Source organism: Microtus pennsylvanicus, chromosome 2 (genome assembly GCF_037038515.1).
Source record: "Microtus pennsylvanicus isolate mMicPen1 chromosome 2, mMicPen1.hap1, whole genome shotgun sequence".
Lineage (NCBI taxonomy): Eukaryota > Metazoa > Chordata > Mammalia > Rodentia > Cricetidae > Microtus > Microtus pennsylvanicus.
Genome location: NC_134580.1, coordinates 129,911,788 through 129,935,670, shown reverse-complemented (window position 1 = coordinate 129,935,670; position 23,883 = coordinate 129,911,788). Strand labels below are relative to the sequence as shown.

At 47.7% G+C, this 23,883-nt stretch overlaps 1 protein-coding gene across 2 annotated transcripts in view; it reads right to left on the bottom strand.

Moving 5' to 3' along the window:
• Znf341 (zinc finger protein 341) overlaps positions 1–20,123 on the bottom strand; it is a 40,089-nt gene extending 19,966 nt beyond the window's left edge. Inside the window, exons 1-7 of one of the 2 annotated variants that reach the window (XM_075962620.1) lie at positions 19,987–20,123; positions 11,518–11,628; positions 6,835–7,031; positions 4,950–5,099; positions 3,990–4,232; positions 3,169–3,364; positions 1,743–1,833 (exon numbers count right to left, since the gene is read on the bottom strand). In XM_075962620.1, coding sequence (XP_075818735.1) covers positions 1,743–1,833; positions 3,169–3,364; positions 3,990–4,232; positions 4,950–5,099; positions 6,835–7,031; positions 11,518–11,628; positions 19,987–20,017 — 1,019 coding nt within the window. In that variant the 5' untranslated portion in view covers positions 20,018–20,123. The remainder of the gene's footprint in view (positions 1–1,742; positions 1,834–3,168; positions 3,365–3,989; positions 4,233–4,949; positions 5,100–6,834; positions 7,032–11,517; positions 11,629–19,986) is intronic. The other variant, XM_075962621.1, reaches the window with a different exon arrangement.
• Positions 20,124–23,883: the final 3,760 nt, after the last annotated feature.

Below are 23,883 nucleotides of genomic sequence, written 5' to 3'. Positions count from 1 at the left end.
CTTCCTCAACTTGGCGGCTGCTGGAATTTTTTTTTTTCAGTTATAAATTAATAGGCATTTGTTCTTCGGGGCAGTCTGTTCGCTTGTTTTGCCCTCACAGAGATGGCAGCCATAGACCTCCCACATGCCAGTGCTCTACACTAAGCCATACCCAGCTTTGGGATAAAACATTTTTTCTTGAAGATTTATTTTTATTTTATGTGTATGTTGTTTTGACTGTGTTTATGTCTGTGTACCACATATGTGCCTGCTGCCTACAGAGGTCAGAAGAGGGTGGTGGAGCCTCTGATCTGGAGCCACAGATGGTTGAGCCACCATGTGGGTGGTGGGAATTGAACATGGCTCCTCTGGAAGAGCAGCCAGTGCTCTTAACCACTGAGCCATCTCTCCAGCCCCTCCTGATCTTCTTCTGTATCTTAAGTGCCAGGATAGCAGGCATGTATCACCATGCCTGGCAAAATTAACTTCCTATTGTTTTGTGTGGTGGGATTCGACCCAGGGTCTTATACACACGAGGCAAGAGCTGTGATAAATCCTCTCAACACACTTTTTCAAAACTTATAATTTTTTGTTTTTGGCTTTTTCGAGGCAGGGTTTCTCTGTAGCTTTGGAGCCTGTCTTGGAACTAGCTCTTGTAGACCAGGCTGGCCTCAAACTCACAGAGATCTTCCTGTCTCTGCCTCCCAAGTGCTGGGATTAAAGGTGTGCACCACCATGCCCAGCTTTTAAAATAATTTTGAGAAGCTCCCTATTAGTTGTCACTGAATATGGAAAGTCATTTTTTTATGAAAATGCAGTAATAGAAAAATCCAGGGGTTATAGAACAATGTCATTGAAGATCAAAAGTGGCACCACCCAGTAAGAAAGTCACCAGCTGTGTGGGACCAGTCACACTTGGCTTCGTTACAGGGAAACTGAAAAGTCTGTTTCTCAGCTGCACTAGCCAAGTTCTAACAGCCACGCAAGGTTAGCGGTGCCAGTTTGGACAATTCCAGTATTGCCAATGTTCCTGACGAGGTCCAGTTGCTTCCAGCAACATTTGCCAATGTCTGAAAATATTTCTGGCGGTCACAGCTGTGGGGAGAGGAGGTGGTGGCATCTACTGTCAGAAGCTAAGGAGAATTGTAAACCTTCCACAAAGCACAGTCGGCATGACTCGACCCCAGGTGCCAGTCCCAATAATGCCAGGATCGGGAGACCTTGATCTAGACAGATGTCGTGCTCCGTGTGGCTGTAATCTAGGACTGGCCCTTGGTTCTCTCTCAGAAATGAACAAATTCATGGCAGGTGTCAAAGACAGATTAGCCCAAAACTGAGACTTCCTCCACTGACTCTTTAGGGATTAAAGCCGAAGTCACCACACCACACTGTTCCTGATTTCCTAACACCAGAGCCATGGCAGACCCCAGTCCCCCCACATTGTGAAGAGGTGCCGAGCCTGCCCACCCTACCATTTTACAAACGGACTCTTGGAGCAAGAAGGATCCTCTTTAGCGAGCTAGGCTGGCTACCAGCTAACCCTTCTGCAGCTGGAAGACAGGCAGCCTTGTGTGTGTGCAGCCTCCCTCAGTTCAAGGGTACCCGCCCACACAGACATGCCAATCTTCCGGCCTTGGTGGGCAAGCTCAGTCCGCAGATTTGAGAAGAATGTGGGGAACCCTCCTCCTCTGCACTGCAGGCCTGCAGATGGGCACAGGGCCTGAGAAGGGAGCCCCTCCCCCCAGGGCTACCTGGCGGGCTACCTGCGGATGTGCTGTTGAAGATCAAAGTTTTTGGTGAACGACTTCTCACAGTAGGAGCATTTGAGTTTCTGGGCCTTTGGCTTCCCTGCAACTGAAAGATAAGGAAGGGGAGGCATGGTCAGGCCAGGGGCCCAGTGGAGGGGACAGGGGAAGGGACAGGGGAAACCTCCAGCCACTTCTTCCCTGTATCTGGGGCCAGACACATGTGCCCTGGCACATCTCCATCTACGTGCAGACTGTGTAAGGGGGGAGCCAGACAAAGCCCCCTCCGAGGCTTTCTCTGCTCATGATGAAATCCACCACCTCTGCCATGGCTTCCAGAGCTCCGTGTCCTCTGTACCTGCCAACTGCAGAACTCTCTCCACCCGGCAATGGACTCCTTGCTAACCCTGATGCTCCCAAGCCTGGTCTCACCTCAGGACTTTGTACCTGCTGCTTCCCTTGGAAAGCTTATCCCTCAATACCTACATGACTACTTCCTTCCACACAGATAGGCAGGTTGTGTCCTTTTCTACCCTGTAATCTCCTTCCTAGAGAAACTCATAAATATTGATTTATTTCCTGCCTATCTCTCCCATTAAACTGTGAGTGACTGACAGAGGAGATCCTGGACCAAGACCTAAATCCCCAGCGGGTGTACACTGATGTTACTGTGTATTTTCGGGAAGAAGGGAAAAGAGAAGAGGTTGAAAGGGAAGCAAGCCCTTAAAACATTCCTCGTTGAGCCAGGCGGTGGTGGTGCACGCCTTTAATTCCAGCACTCTGGGAAGCAGAGTCAGGCGGATCTCTGTGAGTTCGAGGCCAGCAAGTTCCTGGACAACCAAGGATGCACAAGAGAGACACACCTTGAAAAAACAAAACAAGCAAACAAAATTTCCAGTTCCTTTCCCTCATCTACTCCTGGGTTTTGACTCCATATTTTGCATCTCTAAAAGGGGAAAGATCACAACTGGTGTAACTGGGAGCCACCTTTGCCTCTTTCCTGCTCCTGGCCAAGACAAGCATTCCCAACTCCCTCTGCAACTATGCATGGCCACATGGCTACACAGGAAGAAAAGTCTCTTATAGGGTTCTGGAAGCTGGGAGAGTCCCCTTTACCCTTCTCCGCCTCCTCCTCCTCCTCCTCACTGTCCGGAATACGCAGTTGATGACTGCTGACATTTCAGCAGCCACCTCCGGTGACAAGGCATCCCGACAAATGCAGCCGTCCTCTTGGGACAGAGACACAGAACAACAGAAGAAATATGGCTGCTTGGCGACCATGCAACGGAATTCCCAGATTTTCTGCTCCTGGTCTCCTAGTTCAAGCTTTCCATACATGCCACCAAACTCAATCTCAACAGTCTTCACAACAAAGACCATACTCAAGCAGCCTATGGGGAGGCCAAGGCCAAGGAAGGATGCCCAGGGAGGGTGGGTGGCCAACCTTCTGGGAGTCCACTGGCACCTTTAGCACGTCTGGTCTTCAGCGTTGGTGGGGAGTCAAAGGTGGCCACTGTGTTTCCACTTGCACTGCTCATGGGGGCAGTGGAGCTGGGTCCTTTTGCTTTGAATTCCTGCTTGCCAGGGCTGTACACTGGGGGAGTGGGGTACACTGGAGCCTCCACACACTGGTTTGGCACCTAAAAGGACAGCACTGTGAGGGGGGAGAGCCTTAGAGGGGAGCGAAAAGGGGGACCCTCACTGTGGCCCTAGTTACTTTCAGCTACTGCAGCTTCATCATCACAGAAGCGTGCACCTCGCTCACTCACGCCAGTTACTCCCAAGACCCCTTAGAGCTTCATAAACTGGGCCAGGAAGATGGCTCAGTGGGCCACAGCCTTTGCTGTCAAGACTCATGACCTGAGTTCAAACCCCAGAGCCCACAGGATAGGAGAGTGAATCTCACAGGTTTTCCTCTGACTTCCACACACGTACCCATCCACTAATAAATGAAAGAAAAGAAAGAAACACAGAGATGCACACACACACACACACACACACACACACACACATGAACTCACACACAGAGAGAGCACAAACTTCACCAAGTAGTTTTGGAATTAAGTATTCTGGGTTTAAGCCCAGAATCTGCTACATGGCCCCTCACAATAGTCTGCATGTCCCATCTACAGACTGCACGCATTGATTAAAGCCCTCCTCTCCTCACGCAGGCACTCATGAGAAGGCTGGGTCTGCTTTGGTTCTCCATGGTGACCTTAGCACAGTGCCTGGCATCCACCCCACCACACCGCCGCATCCGCTCACCTCCAGGGGTGGGTAGGGCTGCATCCCCAGCGCCTGGATCTCCACTGTTCCGTTCCCTGCCATAGGGGCGGCGCTGTAGACCTCCACCACATTATTTCCAACAGGGTTGGAACGCCCAGAAGGGCCCAGGGTCTGGGGAGGAGGGGGCGGGGGTTGGGGAGGTGGGGGCAAGGGTGGAGGGGGTGGAGGAGGCGGCGGAGGCTGGGTGAGGTAGTTGGGCACTGGATGCATGTTCAAGCTGTTCTGCAATCAGAAGAGAAAACAACAGTGTTGAAGTGTCCGGTTCATTCATCAGCGTGAAAGGCTTTACCCGGCACAAGGGAAGGACAGCAACTCACTGGGCAGCTCAGAGGACAGTACTGAGATAGGGAAAGAAACAAAGACCTGGGAGAACATCAAGGGACATCAGCTCGGGGCTGAGATCCCTCTTCTCTATGATGGTTGGCTAAGCTAGCCTGCCTCGGGCACGCATGTGTCACCCAGAGAAGGCCAATGTCAAAGAGAAACAAAGGTTTCTAAAGCAGGACTGGCTCTTGATTGGTGATGTTTCCCAGGACACTGACCACACAGCAGCTGCTTCCCAGCATGTACCAATGGTGGGTTCAGGGGACCAGGTCCTTTCTGGTCTTGGTGACTGGTCACCTATGTGTACTGGAAAATCTCAGGGAGCTACTATATTTTCAATTTGTTTCTATTAGACCAAGAATAAAAACAGGCCTCAAAACAGCTGGACAGTGGTTGTCATGGCTCCATTGCTCAGCAGGCTGGCCAGAGACGGCTGCTAGTTTCATGTCGGGGAGCTGGAGCTAAAGCGATTTTCTTTTACAATATTCTGATTTCACAGGAGTTAGTTTGCAGGCCTGGGATGAAACTCTTGAGAGATGTATAAGGCCCTGAGGTCAGTCCCCAGTATTGCAAAGGAAAAAAAAGAACCCCCATGAGAAGCCCCTGCCTCCTTACCTGCACAGGTGGGGGCCCCTGAGGCATAGGCTGGTCCAGGGATGTAAAGGCAGACATGGCAGACATGAGCACGTCATCGCTCACCAAGATGTTCCCTTGTACCAGGGTCTGGATCAGTGGAGATGGGGGCACTGTGATGTATGTGGAGATCTGAGCAAGAGAGGAGGGGGTGTGTCTGAGGCTCTATGAGGAAGCTGGAGGGCGATGTGAGAGACCTAACTCCAAGTCACACGTAGTGACTTACATCTGAAGGAGCACCTGGGAAGCCAGAGGACTTCTGGGAGTTTGAGGTTAACATACCACACAGTAAGGTTTAGACCAGCCTGGGTGACACAGGGGAACTCTGTTTAAAAACAAAAACAAGGGGCTGGGGAAATGCTGCAGTGGTTAAGGGGATCGCCTGCTCTTGCAGAGGGTGCAAGTTCGAGTCTCAGCACCCACGTGGAGGTTTACAATCATCTGTAACTCCAACTCCAGGGACCTGATGCCTGCTTCTGATCTCCAAGGCATCAAGCACACATACATACGTGCAGGCAAAACACTCACACATAAAATAAAATGAATAAACCTTAACAACAAACAGAGAAAAAAGAAGAACACGAAGAACAGAAACTAAGCTAAAGACCCATGTTCTGGAGCCTTTCCTCCTAGCTGCCCCTGGTCACTTGACTCTCGGCAAACCATCCGCATCTCTGAGCCTCGAGCTCGTCACCTGCCAATGCAGAGGAGTCACATCTCTCTGAAAGGCATATCATTCCGGTCCAGCAATAATATTCCTGCCTTCTGTTCCAGGGAAGCAAGCACTCACAATGTCCACAGAGCAGTCCACATGGGTAAAGTTCAGTCAGTCTAGGTCCCTCTTCTCAAGATTCTCCAGTGGCTTCTACATCCAAGTAAAAGCCCACAGGGCCCACACGATCTGACCTTCCCTCACTATTCCTGCCCAGCCACTCTGCCATCCTTGTAGCTCCTGGGACACCTGGCACACTTCAACCTCAGAGCCCTTGCACACGCTAGTGCAGGAACACATTTTATATACGTAACCTTATTACCTCACCTCCTGAGCCTCTGCTCAAACGTCACTTCTTCAAAGTTCTGCTCAAATATCATTCAAGATAGATTATGGTAAAATCTTCCACCCCATCTTAGCACTTAGTAGACTGAAAAAAGTGTAATTCATTAATTTATTTAACAATTTGCTGGGCACTGGTGACTCAATGCCTTTTATCCCAGCTCTCGGAAGGCAGAGGCAGGCAGATCTCTGTGAGTTCAAAGTGAGTTCCGGGGCAGCCAGAGCTTTTACACAGAGAAATCGTGTCTCAGAAAACCAAAAAGGAGAAGGAGGAAGAGGAGAAGAAAAATCCTCAGGGCAGGTACACTGTGAATTTCAGCTGCTAGCTAGAAGATGACAATGGAGGAAAGAGGGCAAAACATACCACTAAAGTCACCACAGGGACCAGACACATGACGGACAAGCAGTCACACAGTGGAAGGTCAGCTTCAGAGCAAGAATAAGAAATTCCCAAGTGTTAAAGAAAGAAGACTAATAAATTAGTGAAGGAAGAAGTTACGCTTTTCTGAATGACTTAGAAAAGTGGGCAGACTCAAGAAAATACGTTGCTGCCACCCAGCAAGCTGCAGCCCAGTGTGGCCTCAGACTCTTGATCCTCCTGCCCCAGACTCCTGATGTCAGAATGACAGGTATATACCACTATGCCCAGCAAAACACGTCTATCTTTGTGTCTTTCTGTCCTACCCATCTCATCCAGCTCCACAGCGTAGAGACTTCGTCAGCCCTGCCCAACACTGTTCTGCCCAGACTCAGGACAGTGTGTGCAGAAGGAGACCTTCCAAAGAAATCAACAAAGAAGGAAGAAAGAACTACCTGGCGGTTGGCAGGAGGAGGGGTCTGCTGGACGGCAGCAGGTGCAGCTGAAGGAGTGTAGATGCTGTTGGTGGCGAGTGAAACTGTGGCCAGGGCAGGGGCATTCCCCTGGCACTGTTCACGCTTGTGGGTCATAAAGGCTGGCAGTGAGTTGAACTGCTTCTTACACTTCCCGCAGAGGAAGACGTCCTCGTCATCTGAAGAGGCCACACAGGGAGCGATGAGAAAAGCAAGAGCGAGTCAGGGGGATGGCAGTGGAGAATGGGGTACCACAGCTGAAAACACAGCATGGCTTGCCAGGCAGGTGCCGAGCATCAGCCATGGGCTCTCTAGGGATGTGCAGAGCCCAACAGGCACCTTTAGGAAGAGCTGGCCATGTGTGGTCGGGTATCAAACAACTTGAAATGTGGAAACAGCACAGTGACTTCATTCCAAAGCTGAGAAATACAGACTCTATTTTGACTGAATTTACTCGTGAGCCTCCAGTGGGCTATGCAGCTACACCCTCACACCTCTGCATCCACCATTCCCTCGTCCCGGTTCATCTCAGATCAAACCACATTGCAAGGCTCATCAGCTCTAGGAGGTCTTTTTTGGGGAGTGGGGGAGTCTCGAGACAGGGTTTCTCTGTGTAGCTTTGGAGCCTGTCCTGGAACTAGCTCTGTAGACCAGGCTGGCCTTGTACTCATAGAGATCCACCTGTCTCTGCCTCCTGAGTGTTGGGATTAAAGGTGTGTGCCACCACCGCCCAGCCTAGGAAGACTTTATGTAAAGATTTATTTGTATTTTTAGTAGTGTGTGTGTGGGGGGGGGGTGTGTGTGGGGGGGTGTGTGTGCCTGTGTATTTGTGTCTATGCATGCACATAAGTGCAATGCCTGAAGAGTCCAGAAGAGGGCAACATAGGAACTGGAATTACTGGCAGTTGTGAGTCATCTTTTATGTGTGCTGGGACTGGAAGAACTCAGGTCCTCTGTAAAATCTCTTAGCTGAGTCATCTCCCCACCCCCACACCCAGGCAGTCTTCTTACAGCCAGGGCCACAGTTCCTTATTCTGGGCTGGCCCCACAAATACAATTTTCTCACTACCACCGGACTGTGTGTTCTCTAAGGGAAAGGAATGTGCTTTATTTATCAGTGTAACTGTGATATATCCTGGGCTCTGGAAGGTCCTCAAAGGGTATGTGTTGAATAAATGAAAAGCCACTTAAAGGCTAGAGAGAGCTAACAACAGTTGCATATGGTGTCTTAAAGCACACCACAGCTCAAACGCCCAATTACTCAATTTGTATGTGTATGTTATTGGTTACCAAAGCCATTGATAAATCCCAAACCTGGCACCAATGTTCATTGTATTCTTCTTATAGACTAGTACAGATTTTAGTGGGAAACATGACTTCCTATTTTTTTTTTTTTGTTTTGCCTTGTTGTTCGAGACAGGATTTTTCTGTGTAGAGCTGGTTATCTTGGAACTCACTCTATAGACCAGGCCTTGAATTTAGAGATCTGCCTGTCTCTGCCTCCTGAGTGCTGGGACTAAAAACAAGCGTTGCCACTGACCAGCATGATTTCCTACTTAAAGTATATTTTCCCCAAATTGCTTTGTTACTAGGCATATCACCTGACTATACTCTGACCAATGGAGTAAGGGCAGAAGTGTAATATCTATGCAAACTTCCATTCAAAGGAAAAGGAACAGCTAGTCATGATGGTATCCATACAGTCTCAGCACCCAGAAGTTAAGGCAGGAGGACCTAGAGTTCTAGACTAGCCTGGCCTACATATGAAGTCCTAATCACAATAACAAAACAAACAAAAAGAAATGGTTCTGACTTCCTCTTCCTTCTCTCTTCTCCTTCATATTGGCCAGAAGATGGAAATCAACTGGGAACAGGGGAAGTCCATCTGGACCACGGGGTGAAGGCAGAGTCTGAAAAAGCTCTACAGATGGTCAGTCAGGGCTTCAGGGAGAGAAACATCAGCTTCATTTGAGGAAACCAGTAGAAGCTTCCACTTCTTTCTTGGCTTAGATTAGGCTTTGTTGTTGCTATTGTTTTATTTTTATTTGTTTGTTTGAGACAATTGTTAAGTTTCCTGCTAGAATACAGAGAGGTGTGCCTCTTTCACAGGCGTCATAGTCCAGGACTAACAGGTTTCAGGTGTATCTTAAAAATCCAGCGTTCCCAATTCCCTTTAACTGTCTTTAAAATGTTCATACCTTTCATCTCAAAGCAAGCCTTTTGCTATGACACCAAGATGTAAATTTGTACCAGTTGTTTTACAGATACCTACAGGTTCCTGGAAAAAGTTCTGCTGCTATATCAAAAATCAGGTCTGGCAAAAAAAACAAACAAACAAACAAAAAAACAAAAAACAAAAACCTAAGAGCCTCCAAAGCCTATTTTAACCTCACCCAGTTTCAAGCATATTTTACAGGTCACCCCTGTTGTCTGGGCCAAGACCACCTTACAAAGCACTCTCCAGACAGCACCAACACCTGCACCAGCTCCTGGGACTTCACCCTGGATCAAGGACACCTACCAACTAAAATCTGGTTCTATCTGCTATTGTGTCCCAGTTATACACCCGAGCCTCACCTGTACAACCAGGGCACTGCTCTGTCCCATTCTTTCTGGCAGTTAATGACTTCCCATGACTAGCCCCATTTATAGGGTCAATAATAACAATATTTTTTTTCTCCTAGCCACCTGCCTTCTCATCTCCCTCAAAAAGCAGCTGCCTGAGGTCTCCAGGATGACAATAAACCAGATGCTGCTCGAGTCACACCTCTGGCTGAACGCGAGCCCACCAACTCCCAGATCTCCCCTCTCCCACATCGCCCCAAGCCTGTAGGAAGTAGTCAGACTTGAGCCGACACCCCATATCCAAGGAGTCTGGTCAAAAGTGAGACCCCAACCCCATGACACCCCTATATCCAAGAACTCTGGGATGCTTGGGTTGGAAGCGTCACCCCAGCCCTTGGCACCCATCCTTGAAGCGCCAATGGGGCAGGAATGGAGCAAGAAGCTCCTTTTCAAGCCCCCTCCGCTGGGAGTCGTCTTGGTCCGGACTCCACCTCTGGAAAAGCCTGCCAAGCAGTGACCCCTCTCCAGGGAGGGTAAGGACCACTCCCACAGGCTATTTAGGCAGCCGCCCAAAAAAGAAACACGTGGTCTCCGGGTTTTGCGTGGTCTCCCCTGCTCTCTTCCCCTCGCCATGCTTTCCCAGTACACCTGGGAGCACTGCATTAAACACGGGCATCTTTTATTCTCTCTAATTTGGTCTGATTGGAATTGTTTGCGTCAGCGGAAAGGCTCGTCTAACATCAAGGTCTTAGCGTGCAGCCCTGGCTGACCTCTGCTTCTGGGATTGAAGGTGGCTGATGCTGCTTCTTCTTTTCTTGCACTTCTTCAACATGTACCTTAGTGGGTGGGTGTATAATTGAGCCACAGTTTGCACACGGAGGTTAGAAGACAACGCACAGGATTAGGTTTTCTCCCTCTAGCATATGAGTTCCGGGGATCAAACTCAGGTCACTGGGCTTGGTGGTGAGCACGTTTATGCATGGAGCCATCTTGCTGACCTCAGAAACTTCCATTTCGTTTTTTTTTTGTTTGTTTATTTATTATGTATACAATATTCTGTCTGTGTGTATGTCTGCAGGCCAGAAGAGGGCGCCAGACCTCATTACAGATGGTTGTGAGCCACCATGTGGTTGCTGGGAATTGAACTCAGGACCTTTGAAAGAGCAGGCAATGCTCTTAACCACTGAGCCATCTCTCCAGCCCCTGAAACTTCCATTTCTTATATACACAGCTGAAACCAAGTCCTCAGCACTCTTAGAAGATTCTGATGTGGTAGGACAATTATTCTCATTCTATAACTGTTGAAACTGAACCTAACCTTCCTATCTAGGCCAAGTTAAGAACTATGGGAATAAGAACCTACACGTTCAAGTTCCTACATATCAAGTTCCAGGCCAGAGAGAGCTACCTAGAGAGACCCTGTCCATCCGTCTGTCTGTCCATCTGTCTGTCTGTCTGTCTCTCTCTCTCTCTCTCTCTCTCTCTCTCTATATATATATATATATATATATATATATATATACACACACACACACACACATATATATATATATATATATATATATATATATATATCGCTATTATTATTCTCTAACCCCAGGTGTTTATTCCTGTGTGCCTAGTGATTCTCAAGCACTCAGATGTCATGGGCTGCATGGTGGATGCGCACCTGCAATTCTGGCACTCAGGAGGCAGAAGTATGAGGATCAGGTGTTTAAATAGCAAGTTTGAGGACAGTGGGGCTTTATGAGCTTGGTCTTAAAAAACATTACAAATAAATTAATAAAGACCAACGGGACTTCCAGAGAAGCCCTTTCCCCTCTCTAGGAGTCACAAGCTTGACCCATAAGCTAGAAAAATCTGTGTGTTCTCTTTCCACAGAAGGGAAGCCAAGACATGACTTCCAGGACAAAGGTCGTGAAGCCTCAAGGCTCCTGGGCATTCCCAATGATGATGACCACCACCTGCATTCTCTAGGCAGTGGGCAGACAGAAGCATGGGCAGGTTCAGCAGGAGGACACCAGAGGACAGTCTGAGTCTGGGGTCACAAAGGCGGTTCTCTCCCATGCCCCACGAACCTCACGTGCCCTCAGTACTCACCCAGAGGCTGAATGGCAGGCGGTGCACTGACACTTTGTCCTGTGGGATCAGGGACGGCTCCTTGGCCATCCAACAGTGACTGGACAGCCAACACAGTCTGGTTGTCCATTCCTAAAACAGGAAATGCAACCTGTGAGGAAGGGGGCCCAGCTTCCACTCTCACTTCACCCTCACAGGCAAGATCTACCACAAAAACCCCAGACATGTTCTCTTCACTTCACTGCAACCGATTCCAGAACGTGAGGCTGGAGACATGATCTCAGAGTAAGGATTGCATCCCGAAACCTCTCTCGCAGCTAGGAGACATGATCTCAGAGTAAAGATTGCATCCCGAAACCTCTCTCGCAGCTAGGAGACATGATCTCAGAGTAAAGACTGTATCCCTAAACCTCTCTCGCAGCTAGGAAAGAACTACATGCTGTCAAGAGGAGAGAAGGTATTAAATGAAAATTTCTTAAAACCAGGTGTAAAAATGCCTTTAATCCCAGTACTCCGGAGGTAGAGGCAGGTGAATCTCTGTGAGTTTAAGGCCAGTTGGCCTATATAGCACCAGAACACCTAGGGCTAAATCAGTAGTTCTCAACCTTCCCAATGCTGCGACCATTTGATACAGTTCCTCATGTTGTGGTGACCCCAACCATAAAATTATTTTTGTTGCTACTTCATAACTACAATTTTGTACTATTATGAATCATAACGTAAATATTCTGTTTTCTAATGGTCTTAGGACCTCATGTGAAAGGGTCATTTAACTACCAAGGAGGTCACGACCTATAGGCGATCTGTGTTAGTTCGAGGCCTATTTGCTCTACAGAGTGAGTTCCAGGACAGCCAGTGCTATACAGAGAAACATTGTCTCAGAAAACAAACAAAAAAACAAAAAAAGAGAGCTTCTCAAAAGAACGCTGTACTACTTTTTTTTTTTTTTTTTTAAGATATGGTCTCACTCTAATAGCCCAAGTGGCCCTGAACTCATTATGAAGGGTTAAGTTGGTTTTGAGTTCCCGGTGATCCTCCTGCCTCACGTGGATTTCTGTCAGTTTAAGGCCATCCTGGTCTATGGTGCAAGTTCCAAGACAGCCAGGGCTGGGCTGTTACACAGAGAAACCCTGTCTTGAAAAACAAAAACAAGCCGGGCTGTGGTGCCACACGCCTTTAATCCCAGCACTCAGGAAGCAGAGGCAGGCGGATCTCTGTGAGTTTGAGGCCAGTCTGGTCTACAAGAGCGGGTTTCAGGACAGGCTGAAAAGCTACAGAGAAACCCTGTCTCGAAAAACCAAACAAACAAACAAAAAAGCTGGAAGAATAAGCTGAGAGCATGCCTCAATGGCAGAGCACACACTTAGCATGGACAAGGTTTTAGTATGTTCAGAGGTTCAAAACCTACCCCCAACCGTCAAGAAAGAAAGGAAGAGAGAGAGAGAGAGAGGGAGGGAGGGGGGGGAGGGAGGGAGGGAGGGAGGGGGGGGAGGGAGGGAGGGGGGGAGGGAGGGAGGGAGGGAGGGAGGGAGGAAGGAAGGAAGGAAGGAAGGAAGGAAGGAAGGAAGAAAGAAAGAAAGAAAGAAAGGAGAAGTGAGAATCCTTCTGGGTCAACCTACACCCCTAGTCTAGCTTCTTTTGAACTTTCTATAAACAAACAATCTGTAGTATCTCAAAGCCATTGCCAGACCGTACCTAAGTCACAGAGCCCTTTGAAAACCCCATTTTCTGGATACCCCACAAGTCTCCTTGCATTCTTTGCTCTTATCTCTGTCCCTTCAACATCAAATGTCTGATGTGGAATCTTCCAAATACCTGCCTGTGCCCACATCTTCCTGCCAACCTTCGAATCTTCTCTATCCCCTCTAAGTGATGCTCATGTTCTCGCCTTCCACCAATGGCCATCCAGCAGTGTCTGGCATACCAAGACCCCCTCCATGGCTCCAGGTGCCACCCTTCCTCGATCCCTTCTACTTTGCTGGGGGTCCTTTACAGCCTCCTCTGCCCACCCCCGAAGGAGTTCCTTCTGTCTGGATTCCACCTTCTACACTGTCCCCGGTGGTCTCGTTCCTGCTCATCTCATTCCGTATCTTAGGGCTACAGGTCTAGGTTCCATGCTCTCCCACATGTTGGACTCTAGCGTCCAAACACCGAGAAGCAGTCGCCCCCAGAGACCACCTCACACACCACAGCCAATGCAAAAGCATGAGGATTTTATTAATTCTGTCATGACAGAGTCCCTCAGCATTCGGGAAGCCAAGAGACCTCAAATAGCTGGTACAGTCTACTTTTAAAGGGGCCACAGAAGCAAGGGGGGGGTTGTTCTTTGACTATTCTGATTGGCTTATTCGAAAGGGCTATTACCAATAATTGACTGGAGAGCTGTTGCCAGATCAGATGAGGTAAGAGGTCATTTTGACCCCGTTTCCCAGGGGACTGAATCAAAACATACGTATATGGGTAATTGTTCAGGAACTGAGTACGTGCATGTGTAGCTGTTAGATCCTTGGTTCCCAGGGGAGGAGGGGAAGCACTATGGCACGGAGGCTGAGAGGATTCAGAAATGTCAGAAATGGCTTCAGAATTGTCTTAAAGTCTTACACACACAGCTTCTGTAAACTCTTTCCCATTGTTAGGTTTTGAGTGGAGTCGATGGTTCAAGAGGACACCAAAATTAAAGCTAAGTAGTTTATTAGAAGAATTATTAATGCCATGGACGGACAGAGGGACAGCTGGATGACAGGGGCTCCGAGGAGACTTCAGGTACCAGAACCTGAGACAGACAGCAGTGTCCTGTCGGAAGAGAATCAGAGCCCATGGAGCAGAAGTGAGGTCTGTTCTCACGCCCTTTCTAAGTCAGGGGAGGAAATTTACAGCGAGAGCCTGAGCCAGGCTCTCTGATCCTGGGCAGGAGTCAGGGAAGAGGGTGGGGAATAGGATGTGCCTAGTGCCAAAACCTTAGCATCAACACCCATTGATGTTACCTCATGTCCCAGTAAGAAATTGTGTCTGTGCTGTCCCAGTGCAGTACAGGTCAGTATCTGGGAGGGGGGAGCTGTTGCAAAGCATTGGCTAAGTAAAACCACCAAACCAGATGCAGCAAAACACCAAATTAGACCACTCCATAGGTAGGAAGACAGTTTACTGAGGGAAAAAGTGCTGGGCTGCCTCAAAGTACAGAGCAGAGGCCTGGAAGTGATGTGGGGTTCCCCTCTGTATGCTGTGAATACCATTGGTTAATAAAAATACTGGCTTGGCCTGATAGGGTAGAACAGAGCTAGGAGAGGAAAACTAAACTGAATGCTGGGAAAAGAAGGTGGAGTTAGAGAGAAGCCATGTAGCCCCACCGGACACAGACCATGGAACTTTATCCTGTGGCAATACACAGATTAATGGAGATGGGTCAAATTAATATGTAAGTGTTAGCCAATAAGAAGCTAGAGCTAACGGGCCAAGAAGTGTTTTAAATAATATAGTTTCTGTGTGATTATTTTGGGGCTGAGCAGCCAGGGACAAACAAGTGGCTCTCGTTACAACAAACTGGTGCCCACGTGGCCAATTAAAATCCATTTAAAACCTGAGAGGGCTTGCAAAGGAATTCTAGACACTAAAAAAAGTTTAGCTGCATTTATTTCCCTGAATGAGCTTTGCTTGCTGGCAGCATGCTGCAGCTCCTTTAAGAGAGGTTTTCCTGATTCAGCAGTAGAAAAAGCTGTGCTGTTTTGAAATGCCAGCTTTCTGGGCTGTGCTGCCAGCATGAACTCTGACTCTTTCTGGAGGTCTGGCTATGGAGCATTTAAATGGGCTTTTGTGAGCAGAGTGCTATAACCTGCTTGATGGTGTGACAGAGACCCACTGCATACCTGGAACTGGGGCAATGTGCATGACATGCAGAGGCAGTAAACAGACCTCCACCATGCTGGACTGGGCGAGGCAAGCAGGCAGTGCTGTATTTCCCCTAGCAATGGTGCCACTTACATTTATAAGAAAGGCTTAGAATTTTAAGAAGTGGTTCTGGTCAAAAAATAATTACAGATAATGCAATAAAGCCAAATCCAGTTGAAAAAGACCCCTAAATGGGTCACAGTGCTGGATAAATGTACTTAGGCTTGAAAGAGAGAAGACAAAGATTATAGAGAGTTGGAAAAGAAGTAAATTGTTTAAATAAAATATAAAACAAAGTCTTTAAAGAGACAGAGTATAAACAGTCATAGATTAAAGGAGTAACGATAATAAAATAAATATTAAAAAGTAATAGAGTAAAAATAAATAAGCCATGTAAAGATGAACTATACACAGAGTCTGGGTTATATTGTGTTTTCTTTGAATTTTTTGACTGTAACGGAGCTAAGTAACCAACATATATACTTTAAAGGTATCTTGTCTTCAAAATTTGGGTCTAAGGATATGTTGCTTTAGAGAAGAGGTTCTGCATTTGTTTCCACAGAAGATAAGAACCTGTGGATTCATTCCAGGCTAATGTGGTTTGATGGACCAAGACCCCCTAAAAGGTTGCTGTGAACCACCACAAAAAATACTTCACCCAACAAAAAGCAGGAAGCAGTTTGGAATGAACTATGCCCATATTCCCAAATATTGTTTATAAATGCTTGTTTACATTTAAAGGGGTATATGCTATAGAGATTTGCATTGGTATGGATCTTGGTTTATTGATACAAATTTAGGGTCAATTTTGTTATACTGTGTATATGTATTTCTGATCTTGATTAAGGTATTGTGTTTGTGCAGCTCATTTAAAAATGTAATGTATAATTAAGAAGTATAAGTTAATAGATAGCCATAATAGTCAAGTTTGTAGTCATGTTAGTTAGGTTTTCTAGATTTATAGAGATATATTTCAGTTAGGTGTTATATATTTCAGATAGTCTTTCAGAGACCTTCAGAATATGGCATTTAAAATGTTTTAAGAACTTGGGACTTTTCATGACAATGAGACACATCTGCTCCTGGCAGCACCAATTACTTCAAGAGGAAGATGAGCATCGAAGAGACTCCTCATGGAGTTTGCTAGTCATTTGGACAAGAAACTGCTCTTGCCTGGACTGCTTTATGGTATGCTGTATAAACTGAACATGCAGGACCTACAGAGAGATGACTGCTGAAGTTGCCTAAGGAAGGTGAGACGATCCTTCAGGGTTCCTGCTTCCTGAAAGAGTCTGCCAGACACATTCAGGACACAGAAGAAAGTGACTGGCAAACTGCCAATATAGGTGGAACTATCTTTGAAATTTCCTGCTTCATGGAAAAGTCTGCTGGATACTATGGGCCTGTAGGCTGAAAATGGATGCCCCAACAATACAGAAGAACTTTGGGTGACTGTCTAGGCAGCAAGATGTCTTTGTCATTTCTAGAGTTTTGGAAGTTGCTTACAATGTACCCTCCCTTTTTATTTAAACAGAAAAGGGGAGGTGACGTGGGATTCCCCTCTATATATTGTGAATACCATTGTTTAATAAAAATAAACTTGGCCTGATAGGGTAGAACAGAGCTAGGCAGGGAAAACCAAACTGAATGCTAGGAGGAAGAAGGCAGAGTTAGAGAGAAGCCATGTAGCTCTGCTGGACATAGATGCTGGAACTTTACCTGGTAAGCCACAGCCATGTGGCAATACACAGATTAATGAAGATGGGTCAAATTAATATGTAAGAGTTAGTCAATAAGAAGCTAGAGCTAATGGGCCAAGCAGTGTTTTAAATAATATAGTTTCTGTGTGATTATTTTGGGGCTGAGCCGCCAGGGACAAACAAGCAGCTCTCATTACAACATGGTGGGAAGGAAAGTGAATTTTATATGACGGTCAGCAGGGTGGGGTCTTTGAGCTGATGCAGGTTGTTCAGGTTACATGGAAATTAGATGCACTTTGCCCCCATCAGTTGACCATCAGCAGCAGGAAAAGGAAGTAGTGGCTTTCCTGACAGACAGAAACCTGAATTTAGCCAGATGGTGGTAGCACACACCTTGGATCCCAGCAATCAGGAGGCTGAGTCAGGCAGATCTCTGTGAGTCTGAGGCCACCCTGGTCTACAAAGAGAGTTCTAGGACAGCTAGGGCTATTACACAGAGAAACCCTGTCTCAAGAAAAAAAGAAAAAAGCAAACACCAACAAACACACAAGCTAGATGCACTTTGAAGAAATTGGTAGGCAAAATACAATATATAAAAGTCTCAAAGGCAAGGTTCACTTACAAAATAGTCTTGCAACGACAACATTTTATTGGTGAGGAACAGATAAGTGCTTGCTAGGAGTCAGGAATGGTGGGAGGAGAGGGATGCGGAGTGTGGCTTGGAACCATCTAGGATCTTGGATCCCCGGAACCCATCAGCTGGTAGCGATGGAATTCTTCCACACTGATGGCAAGAGTCACCAGTTTAAAGATAACATCAGCACAAGCTGGGGGAAATCGGTTCTTGGAACCACTCTGTATTGTGTCTTAGAACTTGCATGCATGAACTAAAAAGAATAAAAAAAAAATACAGCCCCAAATTAAGTAGGTTACCCTCCACTCCTGTCTCTTCCGGTTAGCACCCATCATGACCAGCACGGCAGCAGGGCACTGTCCTTCCAAGCAAGGCCCCTGGGCACCCCGAGTTTTCTCTTACCCCACTCTTTCCTTCCTGCCGTTTCTAGACTCTTGGCAGATCTCACCTATTTTGTCTCCCACAGATATCTGAGCTCCACTCTTTCCACTGGCTCAGTTGTCTAGCCGAGCTTCCCACTCACCTCCCTGCTGCCAGCCAGCCCCCTCCAGGCCAATCCCCGGAAGACAGGCTGAACTTTATAAAACATACATCAGATGATGCGGCTGCCTTGATGAAAACCTTTTCTTAGCGCCACACTGATTCCAAGGTAAAGTTCAGAAGCTTCATCAAACCAGCGGAGGTCTTTTCTCTAGCTGCTCGCCTATGCTGAACTGAATTATGGGAAATCTTGCTCTCCCCAGGGTTTTGCAAACCTGCTTCCGCCACCTGGTCCTTCGGATGCCAACCCGGATCCACACACACCTGCGATGCTTCCCTCACTCAGATTTTTTATTTATTTTCGTGCTGGGGACCTCCCAAGGCCAGTGAAGCCACACGTTCCGATTTCTCTTTTAATTTTTTCATCATCCAATATACAAATGCATGCTTGTAATAAATATTTAAAACAATGCAATATCCCACCGTGCTCCAAGAGGAAACACCCATGACCCTGACTGCCCAGATTCACACCATCCCTCCTATTTTCTTCACAGAACACTGAAACTGGGGTTGTCTCTGCAGTCTTCTTTTTTGTTGTTTTGTGGTTTTGTTTGTTTTGTTTTCTGGAAGATATTTATTTTTAACATTTTTATTATTTTTGAGATTATAATTTGATTACAACAGTTCCTTCGCTTTCCACCTTCCAAGCCCTCCCACATAACCTCACCACTCTCCTTCAAATTCATGGCCTTTAAAAAAATGTTATTGTGTGCATATATGTATGCAAAGTTTGTACATACATATTCCTAATTGTCCGTTTTCTCACGGTCGCAAGTTGGCCTCAAACCCGATATATAACCAAGGCTAACAAACCCCTGATTTTCTTGCCTGTCTCCACCTTCCAACCACTGAGATTACAGGCGTGGCCCACCACACCTGGCTGAAGTTACCTTCGTTTACTAATCTTTCCCACAATATTGGCGATGCGCGTGGTGTGGGGTAGAAATGGGGGAGGATAAGGTCAACTGAATCTGGTTAAGTGGGACCCTCGTAGATAGCAAAAGGCGCTCTCATCCCATGGTGAGAACTGATCCTTCAAGAACCTAGGTGGCTGCCATCTAGAAAACTTCCTTCTGCCCGGCCTGCCCACAAGTGTCCACTCTAGCTGCTCACTCCACCCTGGCGGCGACAGTTGTGCCCAACTCCACTCCTGTCTCTAGAGTTATCCTTCGCTAAACTCCAGCAGGTGCACACGGTGGCGCTCGCTTCCTCCAGAGTCTGAGGCCTGGGCACCTCTGTGATCTTGCCGATCACAGGATCGGATCCAGTAGGATCGGGGACCAGCGTGGCCCAAGCAGGCACAGGGCGGCGGCGGTTCTGACTCAGGAGTACCCAGGGAGCGCCCTGTGTTTACTGGTGTGGGCCTGCGATCTCCCCCAGACCCGGCTGTGCACACAGGCAGCGCCTCCTTCCCTGCTCTGGATTTAGTAGGACTCCACCCCAGCTCGAGTTCTCGGTGGTCAGGGCGCCAGACCCCCGGCTGTTTCCTCTGCGTGCACCCTCCCGCGCCAGCGGCCTGGGCTGCCGCGCTGTTCCGGTCCCGAGGCCCCCTCCCCGCAGGGCCGGCGCTCCCCGGCTGTTCCCGCCCCCTCCCGCCCCGCGGCTGTTCCGGCCCGGACGCCCTCCGCCCTCCGCCCCGCGGCCTCCGCGCGCCCAGGGCCCGCTGCTGCGAGGGCGCGGCGGGAGGGGGCGCCACGCGGAACAGCCGCTGCCCCGGCCCGGCGCGCTCACCCTCCAGGGCCTCGAAGATCGCCTGCGCCATCTTGGAGCTGCCGCCGCCGGGGGAGTCGGAGCCCGGGCTACGCAAGCATTGTGGGAACCGCGGCGGCGGTGGTGGCGGGAGCGGGGCCGCCAGGGGGCGCCCAGGAGCCGGCGCTGAACCCCCTGCCCCGGAAACACAGCTTTCCCTGCTGTCCGCCGGAGACCCAGTCCCCTAGTGGTTCCAATTCTGCACGGACGTAAGTCCGACCCTCGCACTCCACCTCCTAACGCTGGCACCGACCCCAATTCTGCAACACGCATCCCATTATCGCTACACGCAGTGTTCTCCAGCTTTGCAACACCAACCACCCTGCAACTGTACTACGCATGTTGGAAAGCAGCCTTGTCGAATGACTCTCATCTCTGCCTGCTCTTAAGACTCTTCTTAACCCCGATCTCCAGCTTTGAGGGCAATCTCCATTCCTATTCACGTCTCTCGACCCTGATCTCTGAGACCCCATTTCTGCCACAAACCCTATATCCATCTCAACCATCCCTATCCCAAGTTCATAGGGATCCACTCCACTCCCTAATTTCATGCCCTTTTATTTATTTATGTGCGTTGGTGTTTTGCCTGCATGTGTGCCTGTGTTGAGTCCCCTGGAACTGGAGTTATAGATGGCTGTGAATGGTGCTGGGAATTGAACCCAGGTTCTCTAAAGAGCAGCCAGTGCTCTTAGCCAGTGAACCATCTCTCCAGTCCCTCATGTCCTCTTTTTTACGTTTATTATTTATTTGATTTATTTTTGTGTATGCACACACATAGCAAGTGTCTGTTCCCACACAAACACACCACAGCCCATGTATGAAGATCAGAAGGCAAGGTTCAGGAATCGATTCTCTTCTTCCACCATATGAAACCCTGGGATTGAACTCAGGCTCTATAACAAGTACCTTTGCCAATGGAACCATTTCTACGACCTCTTGTTTTGCTTATAATCTACCAGGTCTAATTTGTATATTGTTTGGTGTGGGGTCATCCACTGGAGCATGGTCTGCCAGGGACTACAGCCTTAAAAGAAACTGGCTTACTCTCCCAAGGCAGCCCTTGATGGGGAGTGTGAGCTCCTCCCTCGCGCATTCTGGAATGTTGATTGACTTGATCCTGTGCAAGCAAAGAAAGCAGAAGCTGGTCTGAGTTTATGTGTTATTATAGTCCTTCATTTCCAAGACACTATTTCACCCCAGTCCTCCCCGGCCTCTGGCTCTTATATCTTTCCACCCCCCAATCCAGGAGTCTTGGTAGGGGGAAGAGATATAAGATATAGGCCCCTTTCACTGTGGCTGTGCACTCCACTGACGCTGTGACCAGCTGTGAGTTTCTGTTAGCTGTCATTCATGCGCAGAGAAAGTTCTCTGATGATGGCCGAGAACTACCATAGTGTATGGGCAGAGAGATAGGAATGTAGAGGACAGGTTGATATTATGAACATTCAATCTTTAAAAATAATTGTGGGGCTGGAGAGATTGCTCAGTGGTTAAGGGCACTGACTGCTTTTCCAGAGGACCTGGGTTCAATTCCCAGCACCCACATGTCAGCTCACAATTGTTTGTAGCTCCGACACACTCACACAGACACGCATGCAGACAAAATACCAATGTATATAAAATAAAAGTGAATCATTAAAAATATTTACCTGCAGTGTGCAAAAGGGATGCCAATCTGTTACCCTTGAGCAACACAGAAGAGCTGGAGGAAGCCTGCACAGGGAAAGGGGAACCAGAGAGATACCATCAGCAATGGATGGGCTTCCATAACCATAGCCATATTGTTCTAAGACTGACTACCACGTATTTGACTCCAAACATCCTCCTTGTTTATCCACAGATATCTATTTAAGCCTCAGCCAAAAGAATAATCAATACAAACCACAGTTTTCACTTTCTCCACTAAACTCCAAAAATTAAGAAATAAATGCGCTCAAAGCTCCTCTCTTTTGGAACACTGCTACTGTGTTCTACTAATTTGCTTCCGAAGCCATCTGCATGTCCCCACTGTGGATTCCTCAGCCTGCGCTGAACATGAAACATTCCCCTTGCTGTTCTTTGCCTCCCATTATGCAAACACCTGAGCTCTGAGAAAATCTCCCTACAAAATCCACTCATTTGCTGGCTATGTTGGCAACCTTTAATTCCACCTCTCAGGCAGAGGCAGGTAGATATCTGTAGGTGGAGTTTCTGTGTCTCGGCAACTGCTCCCAAATAACCACTCAGAGTCTTATTATTAATTATAATACCTCAGCCGATAGCTTATGCTTATTACTAACTAGGTCTTACTGTTTGGTTGGAACCTCTAGCTCACTCCTGCTTGGTCCATAAAGCCCTGTTCCTGTTTCTCTCTCTCTCTCTCTCTCTCTCTCTCTCTCTCTCTCTCTCTCTCTCTCTCTCCTTCCCTCCCCAAACCTTACCCTCTCTGAGAATCTCCAGCAAAGGGAGGGCACCAAAAAATCCAGCCATGTTCTCTAGACTGCTTCCTGTTGTCTGGGGGTGTTGAAATCTTTGGGGGACCCGAGAAAGCTGGGGTGCTGGCCAAGTCCTGGAGTTGCTGGTTGTATGTCTGGCTGTTTCACTTCTGTCCAGGCTTTGTGGAACTGTCTATAGCAGCTAGGAAACTGCAGGCTTAGTTGCAGCAGTCTGTGGGATTGGACCACTTGGGGCAGCTATTGTGAAGTTGCCAGGATGTAGATTTTGAGGGGATGCCTGGGCCCTAGCAGGATGCTGGCAGAGCAGAAGATAAAGTTAAGAAGTTTTAGGGGGATTTTTTTCTTAGGCCCTGGTAATTGAGGGAAAGGAACCCCAAGACCAGGGAAAGGTGGAGGAGATCTCACCATCAGGAACAGGTGTAGGTGGGGAAACATAGGCTTTTGATTGACAGTACTTAACTGTAGATCATTTGACCTGTTCAAGGTGAATCCACGTCCACTCTCTGGTGAAGACGTAAGTCATAAACAATGCCACACCAGTTTGGAATTATGATTAATAGGGTGGTATTTATTTAAAGGGGAAAAAACTTACAGATCACTGTCAGCCCTATGCGCAACCAGGAAGGAAGTCTAGTCGCCATCGGAGCAGGAAGTGAAGAGCGAGAGGAGAGGGAAGTGGCCGCTTTTTTAAAGGGAGAGAGACCACGCCCCAATGGGCTGGTATCTCAGTGGTGATAGGCTGGAGGAGTGGGAGGACCTCCCGTAACACCTCCCCCTTTTGTTTAAATAAGAGAGTTCTAAACCTACTATGAAATTATATACAATAAGTACAAATATCCTATTCTAACTAGCTTAGGTCTTGTATAATAAATAACTTGGCCAAGTCATGAGAGAAAAGTAACTACATCTATATAGTCTTCAACCCCATCGAAGATCTGAGAAGGGAAATAATGTTACCTGGTTAATTAGGAAGTTCAGTAAAACAACTTCCAAAACATGCAACAAATCACAGAGACAACTAGCTACCTAGGCAATCACCCAAAGTCACATTAGCAGCGTTGAAGCCACCAACTTTGACTAAGGCCTAACATAACTGACACACCATTTTCAAAGGCAAGCAACTTTTCAAAACTATCTTTACCCTGTCTTGGCAGGATAAGACAGCCCTGTTTTATCCATTGATGCATGCTCTGTATCTTTGTCAGTGGTTGAGGTATGGGCATTTCTTTGCCCCAAGGCCAGTTCTGCCAAAAGGAAAGGCTCCAGGTGGAGTGTCTTTGGTGCTCAACATTCTCTCGGGAATAGAGTGGTGTTGCCAGGAGCAATTGTGTCTCACTACCACAAAACTCTGAGTTAGATTAAAGGCCATTTTCTACAGCTCTTTGAAGAAGTTGAAGATTATCTATCTATACTGAGTATAATCTCTATGTATCTAAAGAACCTG